The 14,435-nt window shown below is 38.8% G+C and overlaps 2 protein-coding genes across 2 annotated transcripts; one reads left to right on the forward strand and one right to left on the reverse strand.

Annotated features, from left to right (window-relative positions):
- The first annotated feature begins 471 nt into the window (after nucleotides 1-471).
- Nucleotides 472-5,932, forward strand: LOC115956052 (protein CONSERVED ONLY IN THE GREEN LINEAGE 160, chloroplastic-like). Its single transcript, XM_031074511.1, has 9 exons — nucleotides 472-1,034; nucleotides 1,605-1,654; nucleotides 1,762-1,840; nucleotides 1,916-2,011; nucleotides 2,260-2,340; nucleotides 2,473-2,564; nucleotides 3,124-3,216; nucleotides 5,012-5,080; nucleotides 5,628-5,932. Exons 1-9 carry the CDS (start codon nucleotides 720-722, stop codon nucleotides 5,764-5,766), a joined length of 1,014 nt encoding a protein of 337 aa, XP_030930371.1. The 5' UTR covers nucleotides 472-719; the 3' UTR covers nucleotides 5,767-5,932.
- A 1,511-nt stretch (nucleotides 5,933-7,443) lies between these two features.
- Nucleotides 7,444-8,033, reverse strand: LOC115956053 (protein AGENET DOMAIN (AGD)-CONTAINING P1-like). Its single transcript, XM_031074512.1, has one exon. The coding sequence runs from the start codon at nucleotides 7,931-7,933 to the stop codon at nucleotides 7,520-7,522; it is 414 nt and encodes a 137-aa protein (XP_030930372.1). The 5' UTR covers nucleotides 7,934-8,033; the 3' UTR covers nucleotides 7,444-7,519.
- Between the last annotated feature and the right edge of the window lie 6,402 nt (nucleotides 8,034-14,435).

Below are 14,435 nucleotides of genomic sequence, written 5' to 3' on the forward strand. Positions count from 1 at the left end.
TATTTAATTAATAATTTTGCATTTTATAATAATGATTTTTAAATAAAATATATATAATGTAAAAGGTTTTATAAATAGTATTTAATCGGTGTACATATGTGTGAGTATTTTTTTTTTTATTTTTTTTTTAAAGCCTCTCTTAAACTCTCAAAGACTCGAACTACATTGATCCACCCCTGATATATTCTATTCTATTAAGATTAAATCCAAATCCAAGTTATTCATTAAAAAGAAATTGATCCAAGTGTGTATTCTGACGAGATCTTCGTTGGGTTATTTCATATTTGTACCTATGGGCCCAAAAAACATTTGCAAGTTTGTATTAGATTTTACCAGTCAAAGGAAGGAAAGTCGAACTTCCTGTATCACTCCTTGGCTTTGTAATTGTACCCGCTACCCAGTAACCGTTACCATTGACAATAATAATAACAGACTCGCTCTCAAACTCAAAACACTGAAACATCAATTCACCTGTCCGTGAATTTATTACCCACAAACAAACAAACAGAAATTTTTCCAACCAAAGCTGATGTCTTTGTGAAACACAGACGCATGATCACACAAAGCAGATGTGGAAAACTATCAAGCACAAAAATCACATTAATAACACTCACTTCCAAAAACCCAGATATTTTTTCCTCTTAAATTTACATTTCCTGATTCTCCATTAGCACCTAAACTTCAAGCAAGCTCCTTATCAATTATCATCACCACCAACAATGGTAGTCCTAAACTACATCTCAGTGACCTCTACAGCCACACCCATATCTCAGGACTCTCCAACTCCATCTGTGCCAGACCCAAGGCAGACCAAGGTCATCCTCCCCAAGAAGAAGCCTCTCAAATGGTCCACTGGGGTGGCTCCAGGTGACTACGCTGGCCCACCCACCACTACTAAGCTCAGAAAGTACTGGGGAGGCGAGGAAGAGGACCCTTTGAACTCTGATGAGTTTTTGTGGAACAAGGACTTCATGGCTCGCTATCAAAGACTGATTCAGGACCCTGAGTCTTCTGTTGAGGCCACTCCTACTAAGGTTGTGTTTTTGTTGTTTTAGCCTTTGCTCTTGGTTACTAGACATCTGGGTTTTCCTTTATTTGTGTGTATTTGTCTCTTTCTTTATTGAATTTTGTGGCTTTGTTGTTGAATTTGATTCTGGAGTATAGTATTTGGCTGTTTGAAGATTAATGGGCTCATGTGGTTTTGTTCCTCGGTTGGGCTATTTTGTTAAATTGGTAATAGATTTCTGTGTACGGAATGCTTAATTTGATTTCAAAACTATGAGCTTTTTTATTCTATAAACAATGAGATTTTGTAGTTACTTTGAATTTTTGTTTAGTTTGGTTGCTGAGAAGATAGGGCAAAAGAAAGAAAAGGAGAATTGAAACTTTGTATTATTCACTGACTTGGTATCCTGCTGTATGAAGTTTATTTAACCTAGTCTTTTGAATTAATCTGAGTTCAAAACTTTTTTTTCTTCTGAACCAACAAACAGACTATATTGGACTTTAAGATTCTTTACATTGATTTTCTCAGCAACCAAGCACAGTTTTTGTGGATGAAATTTTGGTTTTCATTGGTGAATAAATTGCTTTCGTGTATACAGGAAAAGCCATCTGGGTTTCTAAGTTTAAATAGAGTCATGAGCCTTGACAGGTTTGTTATCAACTTATCATTCTTTGGAATTACTTCAGTTACCCCTTGGTTTTTATTTATGTAATTTTAATTGTTTCCATTAATGTGATTTAAAATATGGGCAATAGTTTGGAAGTCGATTTGAGCAGAGAACTCACAGCTCCTTCGAAGCCTGCATTAGAAGAGCAAGTTGAGACTACAGCTCAAGTATGATAAATGTCTGGAAAATTTTACGAGTTATTTATCTCAGTGAACTTGTGCATTTACAATTACTTTTCTCAGAGTGTTGGCCGCAAGTCACCTAGATGGAAACTGGTGCCAACACGACGTGAGCAAGAGAAGTGGGATAGAGCAACCAAGGCTGCAACTGGAGGCAGTGTAAGTCATTTGTATCATTTTTTTTTTTTTTTAATTCAGAGAACTTCCATTCTTCATTATTGCATGAAAGTCCTTCTGATTTCAAGCTAATTGCTTATCATTTAAAGAGCATTCTAGCTTTTGGAAAATAAAAGAGTTTGATAGTTGCTCTAGGAAGAAGAAAAGCATTTAAATGCATTTATTGGACCAAGTATTATTGGTGAGGATGCTTTGTATCTTTGAAGTTCTGATTTAGTGCTAACCTGTAGGATGTGATGTTTCGGGAAATAAGGAAGCCTCGTGGGGACCCAGAAGTGTTGGCTGCTCAGTCAAGGGAACAGTATTTTAAGGTACTTAGTTGCCGTATGTGGGAGTGCCACCCCATCTTGCATTTGTCAATGTTTGTGTACTTTTTGTGTTTCTTTGCTTTAACAATTTCTGATTATTCCTCTTTTTCAAATCCTATGTTTTTGCTTCTGCAGTTAAAGAAGAGGTTACAGATTCTCACTTTGGGTATAGGTGGTGTTGGTTTAGTCTCTGCTTACATATCCTATTCCCCAGAAATTGCTGCAAGGTATGCACATTTCAGCCTTATGAAAAAAAAAAAAAGGAAAAAAGATTTGAAATCTTAATGTGTAAGCTAGTTGTTTGTTAATCTAGATACTTAATGGAAATTTAATTTTAAAAATAACTGTTCTCTACTGAGACCTTCAAATTAGAAAAACAATTTTTTTTAATAGACTAATTTCCACAAGAGATAGTGCACTGTGTATCTCAGTTTTAGTTTTTAGGCATTCACAAGTGGATTTTCTGCAAGTGCACTTGAAAACAATTTCTACAAGTAGCTTTGCTTTGTGTTAGTTCCAAATGGTTGGTCCTCAAAATTTTTGTGTTTAACTCTTTATTTTATTTCCACCTGTAAAATAAGTTTCCAAAGTTCCTTTTGAACATTGAAGTTGTTAGCCCACAATTTGTCAATTTTCATGATAACACTAATGCAATCTCACAGTGAAGGATAGTTCATTTTGGCATTGACTATCGCTCATAACATCTGATGATATTAAACTGGAGTATTGAGAAGATTATTCACTCTTCATAATACTTGATGTTCTGCTATCCTTTCATGTATTCAGCTTTGGTGCTGGGTTGCTTGGTTCTTTGGCGTATATGCGTATGCTGGGGAGTAGTGTGGATTCAATGGCAGATGGAGCTAGGGGGGCTGTCAAGTATGTGCATACAACTTATTGACACTCCGGATGTTATTTATATATTTGTTTATTATCTTACAGCATACATATTGCATCACATTGCATGCTTGGTACTGTACCTCCTATAATATCCGTGCCAAAATTTAATTGATAATTTGAATTCCTTAAATTCAATATGTATACTTTAATTCGTCCAAATATATTTTGTCTATTTTCTCATAGCGTGTGAAATTATTTTTGTTTTATGATATTCTAAAATTTGCTCAGATTTTAATAGCAACTTGGGGCAAATTATTTGATGGCATATTGAAGTTTCACTTGAAGATGCCAGCTGGCCGGCTGGCTGCTAGTAATGCCCCACATTCACTGATGTTGGTCAATTTATAAGTGCAGGTGTCATGTGCTTCCTGCTTACCTATCGCCCACTCCTGGAAAACATTATACGTGTTTTTTTATATAACTATTTTGCTAAAATAGTTAGGTTTTATCTCATTTTTTATCTAGAACTAATACTGCAAAAGCCAAGTGTTGTAGCCTTAGTAAGTATGCATTGAGATGGAGTCTTCCAATGTGATTGAGGGAGATTGCCCCAGTATCTTATTACAGCATAGCGTTCTTAACTAGTGGCTTTATTAATGCATTGTAAAGTTAATGCTGCTGATTTGAATGTTTCACCTGCATTTACAAAGAAACTTCCTCACAATTTGAGGTTTTTTTTTTTAATTTAAATTTTTTTTTTTATTTATATTTGAATTGATATAACTTTAAAGAGTGAATTGGAGGACTTATATGCATAATGCATGATTTAGGCTTGTTCCTGTATATTGCAGTTGCTGCAGGAGTTGGTTGGATTTGCATGGGCCAAATGTGCCAATTAGCACAATTTTAGCAATATTTTAGGAAAAAACAACCTTGACAAAGTTTATGTAGCACATTTTTGAAACTTGAGTTTGACAAACTCTAGTTCCAAGCAAGTATGGGCTCCGCTGCTTGACGTGCCACACAAGCTGCTTGGAACTCGAGTTTGTCAAACTTGAGTTCCAAAATGTGCTACATAACTAAATAACTTTGTCAAAGTGATTTTTCCTAAAATATTGCTAAAATTGTGCTATTTGGCAAATTTGGCCTATTTGCATGTATATATCTTGACTGTACTCAAGATGGCATAAATGTGTTTGTACATTGTTAAAAGGACGGAATTATAAAATGTTTGTATGAACTTGAATGAAGTGCATTCCATGATTTCAGTTGGTTAGGATTCAATATGTTAATAGTTAATTGGTTGGGCCATCTTGTGTTCCCAGAAATTTTTTTTTCCAGATCAAATATTGGAGTGATGCCAAGCAACTTTTTGTGCATATTTTTGGGGTCAAATGATGGTGATTGAGAAAAATATGAAATTTATAGTGTAGCAGTTCCCCTTATCAAGAATGCTCTAGTGGGTTTTTTTTTTTTCTTTTAATTGGAATCAAGTGTGATGGTATCTAAGAGTGGGCATTGCTCAGTAGTACCCATGTTAGAGGTGCAGTTGACAGCCATTAATGAGGACGTTAATTGAACACCAATTTTGCATACTCTTATTAGTTCCCCATGGTTAACAAATGGAAGTGGATTCATATTCATCCTAATTCTTTTATTTTATTTATTAAATAACATTGACTGAATTTTCTGTTTGCATACTCTTACTAGTTCCCCATGGTTAACAAATGGAAGTGGATTCATATTCATTTTAATCCTTTTATTTTATTTATTAAATAATGTTGACTGAATTTTCAGGTATTTAGCGTACTATACTTCTTCTTTTTTCTTGCAGGGGAGCAATAGCGCAGCCTAGGCTTTTGGTTCCTGTTGTATTGGTCATGATCTATAACCGGTGGAACGGGTAAGTGCCTTTGGTTGCATCTCTGTTCGGAATGATGCTTCATCTGTTATTTTGAAGCAGATGGACTGCTTTCTCTGTAACCCAATTTATGTTTGTAGCAATGAGTTCTAGCTTAAATGGCACCTCCTCTCCTTATAAGACTAAGATGGAGGGTCAAGTCAAGGGTGCATATATAATTTACCAATTAAGAAAATTGTAATTTTTGACTAATTTTTAACTTGTTCTACATTTTCTTATTTTGCTTCATTTTCACTGCACTTACTCGAGGCTTTGTTCTTCACATTTGTGGCCCTTCACAATGTCAATTTTCTGGCTTTTAAGCATTAAATTATCAATTTCACTGGACCTTAGCTATCAAAGATAAAATACTCTCCGATTTGCAGTGATTTTAGTATTTAGTTTGCTTGTTAGCTTCTGTATCTTATGTAATATGTTTTTCCATGGATAACTTCAGTATTATTTTTCAGAGAATACTGTAAGCTGGTTTGCTATAGTCTGAGCATGAATTTAGCAACTATTCCTCTGACAAAGCTATTTTTTGGTATAGGATCCTTGTTCCAGAATATGGATATATGCAGTTAGAATTGATACCAATGTTAGTGGGGTTTTTCACTTACAAGATTGCAACTTTCTTTCAAGCTATAGAGGAGGCAATTGACATTGTTGGGGGAAAGAGCGAAGTTTAAGATAGATCCTCTTCATACATCCTTGGGAGTTCTATTACTTACCTGATGTTACAAAATTTCATGGCACAATTTTACAGCCATATTCTTTCAACCTCATCTTATTGAGCTATATAGTTTGTATTTCCAACTTTTCAGAATTCAGATAATTAAAGTAAAAAAAAAAAAAGATTTGCACCAAATATCCCTGAAACTCATCCTCATCGGGCATGTTTATTGCTTTAGATTTAACTTGGTACTTTCATAAATTTGTATGTAAATTTTTCGTAATATACAATTAAACCTTGTCTGTTGATCAAAACGACTCCAAGATTTGTTACTATCATGTTCAGCGGAAATATTCTTATTAATCTTGATCTTCTTGATGATGTATGATATTAGCACTTGACAGATTTCAAAAAGTCATACCTACTATCCTATGTATCCAAAAGCTAAATAAATAAACTAACCTTATCACATGCGCTTCATACGTACGATAAGGCTTTATTTTTAGCAAAAAAAAATACTGTGATTTTACTATATATATAATTTTCATTTTGAGAATCTAATAATTTATAAGTGAATAAAATAATTTGAAAATTAACAACAGAATGGTTCTATTTTTCTTTGGCAATATTTTAGTTAAAGTTAGAGCTGCATTTTTACTAAACTGTCTCTTAGTTTTGTCTCTACTTAAACATAAGAATGTAGAAGCCTTTTTGAGCTAAAAAATAAGGAATCTAAACCGGAGAAATCCATTAAATAACAGTATACTTATATAAAAAAAAAAATTAAAAAAAAAATACTAATCTCATCACACGCGCTTTGAGCGTATGATAAAGGCTTTCTTTTTTAGCCAAAAGAAAATATTGTGTTTTTATTATATATATAATTTTTATTTTAAGAATTTAATTTATAAGTGGATAAAGTAATAAAAAATGATATGTTTACAATATTTTTAAAATAAATCCTAAGTGATAAGTTGTTACTGATTGTTATTGTTGAGTTAAAAATGTAATATCAATGCTAAATTTAAATTTGAATTAATAACAACTAACCACCTATAATTTATTGTAAAAATGTTGTGGAAGAGTTAGAGTTGCATTTTTACTAGATTGTCATTTAGTTTTTTTTTTTTTTTTTTTTTTTTTTTTGAGAAACAAACACACACATGGGAGAGGGAAAGGGATTCTAAAAATGTAAGGGTATTTTTGAACTAAAAAATAAGGAATCCAAACAGGAGAAGCTGCTTAAATAAATAAATAAAAATCATTGAGATGGATGAATACCAAAGTTGAGTAAGCATAATTAATCCTATTTAAGACAAAATCCAGCCAAAAGAAAATTTGTAATATTTGAATTATTTGGTCTTGTTACTTTGGATTTTCTTGGGATGAAAGCTACTCAACATTCCAGATTGGATCAAGATACCAGATTAATGAACTTTAATATTTCGTTCATATTCAGAAAGATCAATATATATCAGGTAAAGTGCGTCAAGAGTACAAGATTTAAGCGAAAACTGAGTATTAAAAAAATTTAAAAAAAAAATTAAAAAAGAAAAAGAAAAAGAGAGAGACCATAGACATCAAAAGGAAAACGAAATCATATTTTCTCATTAAAAAGCATAAGAATTACATAATTTCTCTGAGAAGATTGAAGAGAACTAGAATAGAAAAGCATTTACATATTCATCACCTAATTAAAGAAACTCTACTAAATTAAAACCCAGTAGCGTTCGTCACTCATCAGATGAATGACCAAAAGAATGGCACCATTAGACCCTTTTCTTTGTAACCCACATGCCATTGGTTTCACGATGAGGCCTCAAGCGAGAGAGTGGGTATAGAATCTCAACTCCATATGTGTCGAAGAACACATAGTAGTGATTGGAGCCTTGCTTCCCAGAAATCGTGCCGACCCACCAACCATCATTATCATAAGCATCAACCCCATCATATAGAGAAAACCCAGAAGCCGAAACCGTGCGTGGCATGGGCCTGACCTCGTCCGCAGAGACAATCTCAATGAGTGGCTGAGATTCATCGTCTTCTGATACCAAGTTCTTGTAGCGCACGGCATAGGATTGGTTGCCATAGTTGTTGATCACAGTGGCTGCGTAGTAAGAACCCACAAAACCAACTTGCTTGCTGCAAACTTCAACTTCATCACCCCTCAAGATCAACGCCATTCTTGAACCACACACGTACAGAATCACTTCTTGAAATATAGAGAGAACGTTGGAGAAACAGAGAAGTTGAGAGAATTTTAATTAAATCAAGAATAGTAAGGATTGATGTGAATGGGAATAGACTGGACTGTGGTGGTATTTATAGATTTAATCAAGTCGGTGGTGTTCCCGTTGAGCTTAAGTCGGTTTAGTATTCGGTATTCCTATTGATACAAGGAAACATTCGAGTATGTTTTGTTTTGTATTTTTAAAAACGGTCCCAAAAATGAAAGAACTCTAAAAAAAATAAATAAATAAATTTGAATACTAAATGAGGGGACTAGAGTGGATCAGTGGACTGGGGTTTATTCTTATATATTTAAAAAGAAAAAGTAGAGTCGGTTAGTTTTTTTTTTTTTTTTTTTTTTTTGAGAGTATAGTCGGTTAGTAGATTGTAAGGTGTGAATAATATTTGAACTTTTAATCAAAAATATAATTAGTAATAATAAAGCATTGGATACATAATAAATTTCACAAAAATTATATAAACCTATAATAATTTTATGTATGTATATATATATATATATATATATATATTTTGATAATTAAAAACAATTGTATCAAGAAGAAAGGAGAAACGGCCTAGACTCATTCCAATTACAAAATGTTGCCCAAGAAGTAATGTTATGGGCCAAAAAGTTTTAAGTTCCTCGAAACACAACAAAATTCCCAACTAGAGATGGATTTTAAAGAGACATTTATATTTAACATAACATAGACTAGGAAGTCAGGTGGAGGAACAACTAACAAAAGGGCTAAAAGAGCTACATTAACTTTAATATAACTTTTCCAAGAAGAGGAGTGTGCAAATAGGATTTCATCATTGTCTTTCCTACAAAAAACAGCTACCGTAGAGATGTGTGGTCGGATTGCTACATCAAAATTGATCTTGACCCAGCCTTGAGGAGGGTTTTTGAGAGCTTTTGAATTTAGGCATTTTGATCATCTTCAAAAAGACAATATATAATTATATCATGTCAATACTGAAGTATACAATATTTAAAACTTGATTGAAAAAATAGAAACTGTAGTTGCACGATTTTCCTGGCCCAAATTCGTTTGATCAGGCCCTGGCCCAAAGCGCAACCCACAATAAATATTTGTAGAGGATGGGTCAAAGAACTTGGTCTCAGTGAGTCTGTTCGGTCTGATACATGGAAAGCATTGTTACAAAAAAAATAAAAACACCAGAATGGATCTCTCACGTATAAGTTTGTTTCTTTAGTTTCTCATACAGAAATTTTTGTCCCCTTCTCTAAGGGACTCCACTACATTATATAGTTCCCTTCTCTTATCTCAACCCTACACTTGTTGACTATCTAAGCACCTACTTGAGTGGCTGTCCCATCAGACGCCTTCATCTCTCCCCATGTGAGTTGCAGAGGCCAAGGCGGTACTGTTCAGGGGTCATTTCCTCATTAATGCGGCCAAGTGGGTGGTTGGGGCGCAATTAATGTGGTGGTAGCTCTCCCTGGGATATTTTAGATTTTATTCATTTTATATGTTGGGAGGATGAACTGAAGTGGCTGGGGAGAGTTCCTCGTCTGGGCTTCGTGATGTCTGAGGAGGATTTACTCCTCGGACATGTTTCCCTGGCGTTTATGGGTTTGAGTAATGCTTCATACGTGGTTTCTCTTCGGATAGGACGCTCCTCGGACGGGCCTGAGTTTGGAATAGCCCATTATTTCTGGGCCGGGCCCCACATTAGCCCCTCAAAACTCCGGTTTTTATCTCCCTCCGAGGAGGAAAAGACGGGGTTTTGATATTTTGGGAGAGGGTGGAAATAAGGAGAGCGTGTGGCGCGCGTGCGGACCGTTACTTCTGACGCGCTGAAATTTACGAGGCGCAGCCATTAACTTCTGGAGGCGTTATGTTCCCTCATCCAACGGTGTGGCGTAGATCGAACGGCTATCGTTTTCTTCCGTATTTTTAGGCAGGAGCGATCTTTTCTCTCTCCTCCTGGCTATATAAGACGTCATAGGGGGTCAGTTTCTTCTTTTATCTGCATTTCACAAACCTTTAGAGGCTTCCAGAGAACTCCATCGAACCCCAGAGATACACGGACACTAGCGACCGTTATGCCATTGTAGCCGTTTTTGTGAAGCGTTTCGTCCATGAGAGATTCCTAGGCGCCTCATTGAACGCTTTGTGAAGGTACCAGTACATTTCGTTCATCTTGCTGTTTCAATTTCCTCCTCGGACTCTACTTTCTTTCTCTGAGTCTTTACTTTTGTTCCTCGGTTCAGTCCAGATGGGTAGATTTGAGAAATTAGTTAACACCCCCGCCGCTATGGAGGCCTTTAGGGCTAAATATCACATTCCCCCGGGGGTTGGGCTACGGTACTGTCCTCTTGAAGGAATATTGACAGATAGGCGTGCGGGAGAAGTCGTTATCCCCATGATTGCCTTCATAGAGGGAGGGATGACACTTCCCATGCGTAGGATTACAAGGGAGTACTTGTTCAACCATAGGTTGACGCCGTACCAGTGTGCCCCAAATATGTTCAAGATACTAGGCTGTGTAGATGTCTTAAACGAGCGGATGAATCTAGGCCTTACTTGGCACGATGTGGCTTATCTCTATGAATGTCATCGCCTCAGGGATGAGGGGTATTATCTTAAATCCCGGAACGAGGACGTTAGGTTGATCTCTTGTCTCCCAATATCCAATAAGACAGTGAAGAATGATTTCCTTATTGCTTCTGGGGAGTGGTTCGACGGTATTCATTGTCCAACTCGGGCAGGAAACCCAGGTGCGGCGTCTCTAGGATCGGTCCCTTTTGGGATAGGATTTAGCATTGAGGGGTTACACTTTTTGCTTTCTTTATAATTGGAAGATTTCGTGGACTAATCCCCTTTTCCTTGATTGTTTGCAGATAAAATTCACGTCGCCCCTCGGCTAAACTTTGTGAACGTGCCAGCGCTGAACTACCTTCTTAGGTCGGAGATCTACGTTTCCGAGGACGGGCAGTTGCGTGCTGCCCACCTGGTTCTGGGCTATCAACCCCTGAGCAGCTCTTTCCAGGTTATCGGTCACGCCATAAGGGCTGGTAGTCCGAGGTTGGCTCGGATTGACGTGTCCAGGGACGGGTTCTTAGCTGAACACGATCTGCCACCAGTTGTGTTGCCCGGTGTTAGAGATCCCTACTTGGCAGAGCAGCTACCTCCGCCAAACGAGCCTGGTGCTGCCGCTCAGGTCGAAGAGGAAGCTGAATCATCTCGTCTTTCCCTTGAGGCAGAAATAGACGAGTTTTATTTTGAGGAAGAAGTTCAACAGACCCCCCTGGTGGAATTCTCTGATCCCGAAGGAGAGCGGGACCGACATTCTGCAGCTGGTGTTCCTTCCATCGTTCTCTACTCGGACGATACTTCGGACGAGGAGATAGAGCCCATGGCAGAAAAAGGAAAAACTCTAAAGGAGCTGATGGCCTCCCGAGGGAAAGGCCGGTTGCCGAAGGGACAGTCCTCGAAGGCGCCAACTCCACCACAGGGCAAGACCCTCCCTCCTGTGGCTCCTACGGACACCTCAGACCTTGGCCTTAAGGTCAATCCGGACCTAAAGAAGAAAAGGCCGGCCGACACTCCTGAGGAGGGCGAGGTGGTTACTCAACCGACCAAGCAGCAAAAAACCACTCGCGCGCCAAGGAGCAGAAGGGGCAACTCCTCGGAAAGTCGAGACGAGGAGACTCTTGCGGATGTACGTGCTACCCCGCGTGTATGGGGCCCCAGATTGGAGCTGGATAGGGTGGCCATTCCCTACAATGCTTCGATCCGAGATTACAATCGAGGCCGGGCGGGCTACGTGGCCGAGGCCTTAGAGCAGCCCCTACTCCTTCCTCGGGATATGGAGGCTTATAGGCGGTTCTCTCAGCCCGAGATCTTCCTATCCCTTAAAAGGGATCTCGCGATGGTAAGTAATCCTTTTACTGTTTTATTACTTTATTTGACCTTAGATTATAGCAATCTTGTTTCGTTTGTAGATTACCCAGCAGGTATTCGTGGCTGAGGAATTTTGCCGTGGTAACAGTAGTCGGGCTGAGGTCGAGAACCAGGCGCGAGCGGAGGTGGAGAAAACCTTAGGGTCCCTCCAGCACGATTACGCTGAACTCATGGACAAGTTCAAAGAGTCGGAGAACTGGCGCAAGTCTGCAGAAGCTGGTTTGAAGAGTGCTGAGGCCCAGGCGGAGGACCAGCGCAAGGAGCTGTTCTCGACCCAACTTAACCTTGCCACCGAGAAACAGGCGGTGCAGGATCTTAAGACCGCTCTGCAAAGGGTCGAGGATGAGCTGCGACGGGTCAAAGAGGAGGCCCAACTGATCCGAGAGGCCACAGAGGCTGAGAAGAGTGCTGCACGCCAGCTCGGGGCCGAAGAGACGGAGGCCAGGCTATCCGAGGAGATCCCCGAGGTATGCCGGGAGTATTGCGATATCTCATGGTCTCGTGCCCTTGATGCGGCGGGAGTTCCTGCTGACTCGGCGCTGAGACTGCCCGAGAGCATTTTCTACCCTAAAGAGATCCGAGCGCATCCTGATGGTGTCCAAGTAGCCTCTGAGCAGGATCTGGCGACGCCTGATGCTGTCCTTGTGCCCGATATGGCGAATGATCCCGTCGTAGACTCTACCATCGAGGTTCCGCCTCCTCAGCCCGAGCAGAAAGAAGATCCTCCTGCTGAGGCTTAGCCTTCTAGGCTTTTGATCTTTGTACTCTTTACTTTTTGACCGAGAGTCGTCCTATTCTCCCGCTTTTTTGTAAGGACCTCTCCTTCTAATGTATTCGGAATATTAATATAAAATGCTCGTTTTGCTTACTATAGACGCACGTCAGTAGCGCTCTTCTTTAAACATTTGCAACTATGTAGATACAGATAAACGGTTAAGATAAAAGGGGTTTTTGGGCTGCGCATCTGAGGGTTGCGATGGTGCCAGACTGCGCGCACGTATAAAAATGGTCTCCTTTAAGCAATGATCTCCCAATCTACCATAAGCAATAATTTCCCCCAAGTCTGTGGCCCGAGGAGCCATGCAGGACTTAGGTTCTGTTTAAAGCTATGAATAGTTGTCTTTAAGTATTAATTTCCCCTTAGTCTGTGGTCCGTGGAGCCATGCAGGACTAGGTTCTGTTTAAAACTTATATTAGTAATAATTTCCCCCAAGTCTGTGGTCCGAGGAGCCATGCAGGACTTGGGTTCTGTTTAAAACTATGAATAGTTGCCTTAAGTATTAATTTTCCCTTAGTCTGTGGTCCGTGGAGCCATGCAGGACTAGGTTCTGTTTAAAACTTATATTAGTAATAATTTCCCCCAAGTCTGTGGTCCGAGGAGCCATGCAGGACTTGGGTTCTGTTTAAAACTATGAATAGTTGCCTTAAGTATTAATTTCCCCTTAGTCTGTGGTCCGTGGAGCCATGCAGGACTAGGTTCTGTTTAAAACTTATATTAGTAATAATTTCCCCCAAGTCTGTGGTCCGAGGAGCCATGCAGGACTTGGGTTCTGTTTAAAACTATGAATAGTTGCCTTAAGTATTAATTTCCCCTTAGTCTGTGGTCCGTGGAGCCATGCAGGACTAGGTTCTGTTTAAAACTTATATTAGTAATAATTTCCCCCAAGTCTGTGGTCCGAGGAGCCATGCAGGACTTGGGTTCTGTTTAAAACTATGAATAGTTGCCTTAAGTATTAATTTCCCCTTAGTCTGTGGTCCGTGGAGCCATGCAGGACTAGGTTCTGTTTAAAACTTATATTAGTAATAATTTCCCCCAAGTCTGTGGTCCGAGGAGCCATGCAGGACTTGGGTTCTGTTTAAAACTATGAATAGTTGCCTTAAGTATTAATTTCCCTTAGTCTGTGGTCCGTGGAGCCATGCAGGACTAGGTTCTGTTTAAAACTTATATTAGTAATAATTTCCCCCAAGTCTGTGGTCCAAGGAGCCATGCAGGACTTGGGTTCTGTTTAAAACTATGAATAGTTGCCTTAAGTATTAATTTCCCCTTAGTCTGTGGTCCGTGGAGCCATGCAGGACTAGGTTCTGTTTAAAACTTATATTAGTAATAATTTCCCCCAAGTCTGTGGTCCGAGGAGCCATGCAGGACTTGGGTTCTGTTTAAAACTATGAATAGTTGCCTTAAGTATTAATTTCCCCTTAGTCTGTGGTCCGTGGAGCCATGCAGGACTAGGTTCTGTTTAAAACTTATATTAGTAATAATTTCCCCCAAGTCTGTGGTCCGAGGAGCCATACAGGACTTAGGTTCTGTTTAAAACTATGAATGGTTGTCAGTAGCCCAGCAAGCAGCGGATAATCATGAAAGAAAACGTATGCTAAGCCATTCTCATTAATAAGAATATCTTCTGAGGTTATTTACATTCCATGGTCGAGGTACAGCTTTTTTATCTAAATCTTCTAGGTAGTAGGCGCCTATTCCGGCCATGGATGTGACACGGTATGGTCCTTCCCAATTGGGTCCCAGCTT

The sequence above is a fragment of the Quercus lobata genome, chromosome 8 (genome assembly GCF_001633185.2).
Source record: "Quercus lobata isolate SW786 chromosome 8, ValleyOak3.0 Primary Assembly, whole genome shotgun sequence".
In the NCBI taxonomy this organism is placed as follows: domain Eukaryota; kingdom Viridiplantae; phylum Streptophyta; class Magnoliopsida; order Fagales; family Fagaceae; genus Quercus; species Quercus lobata.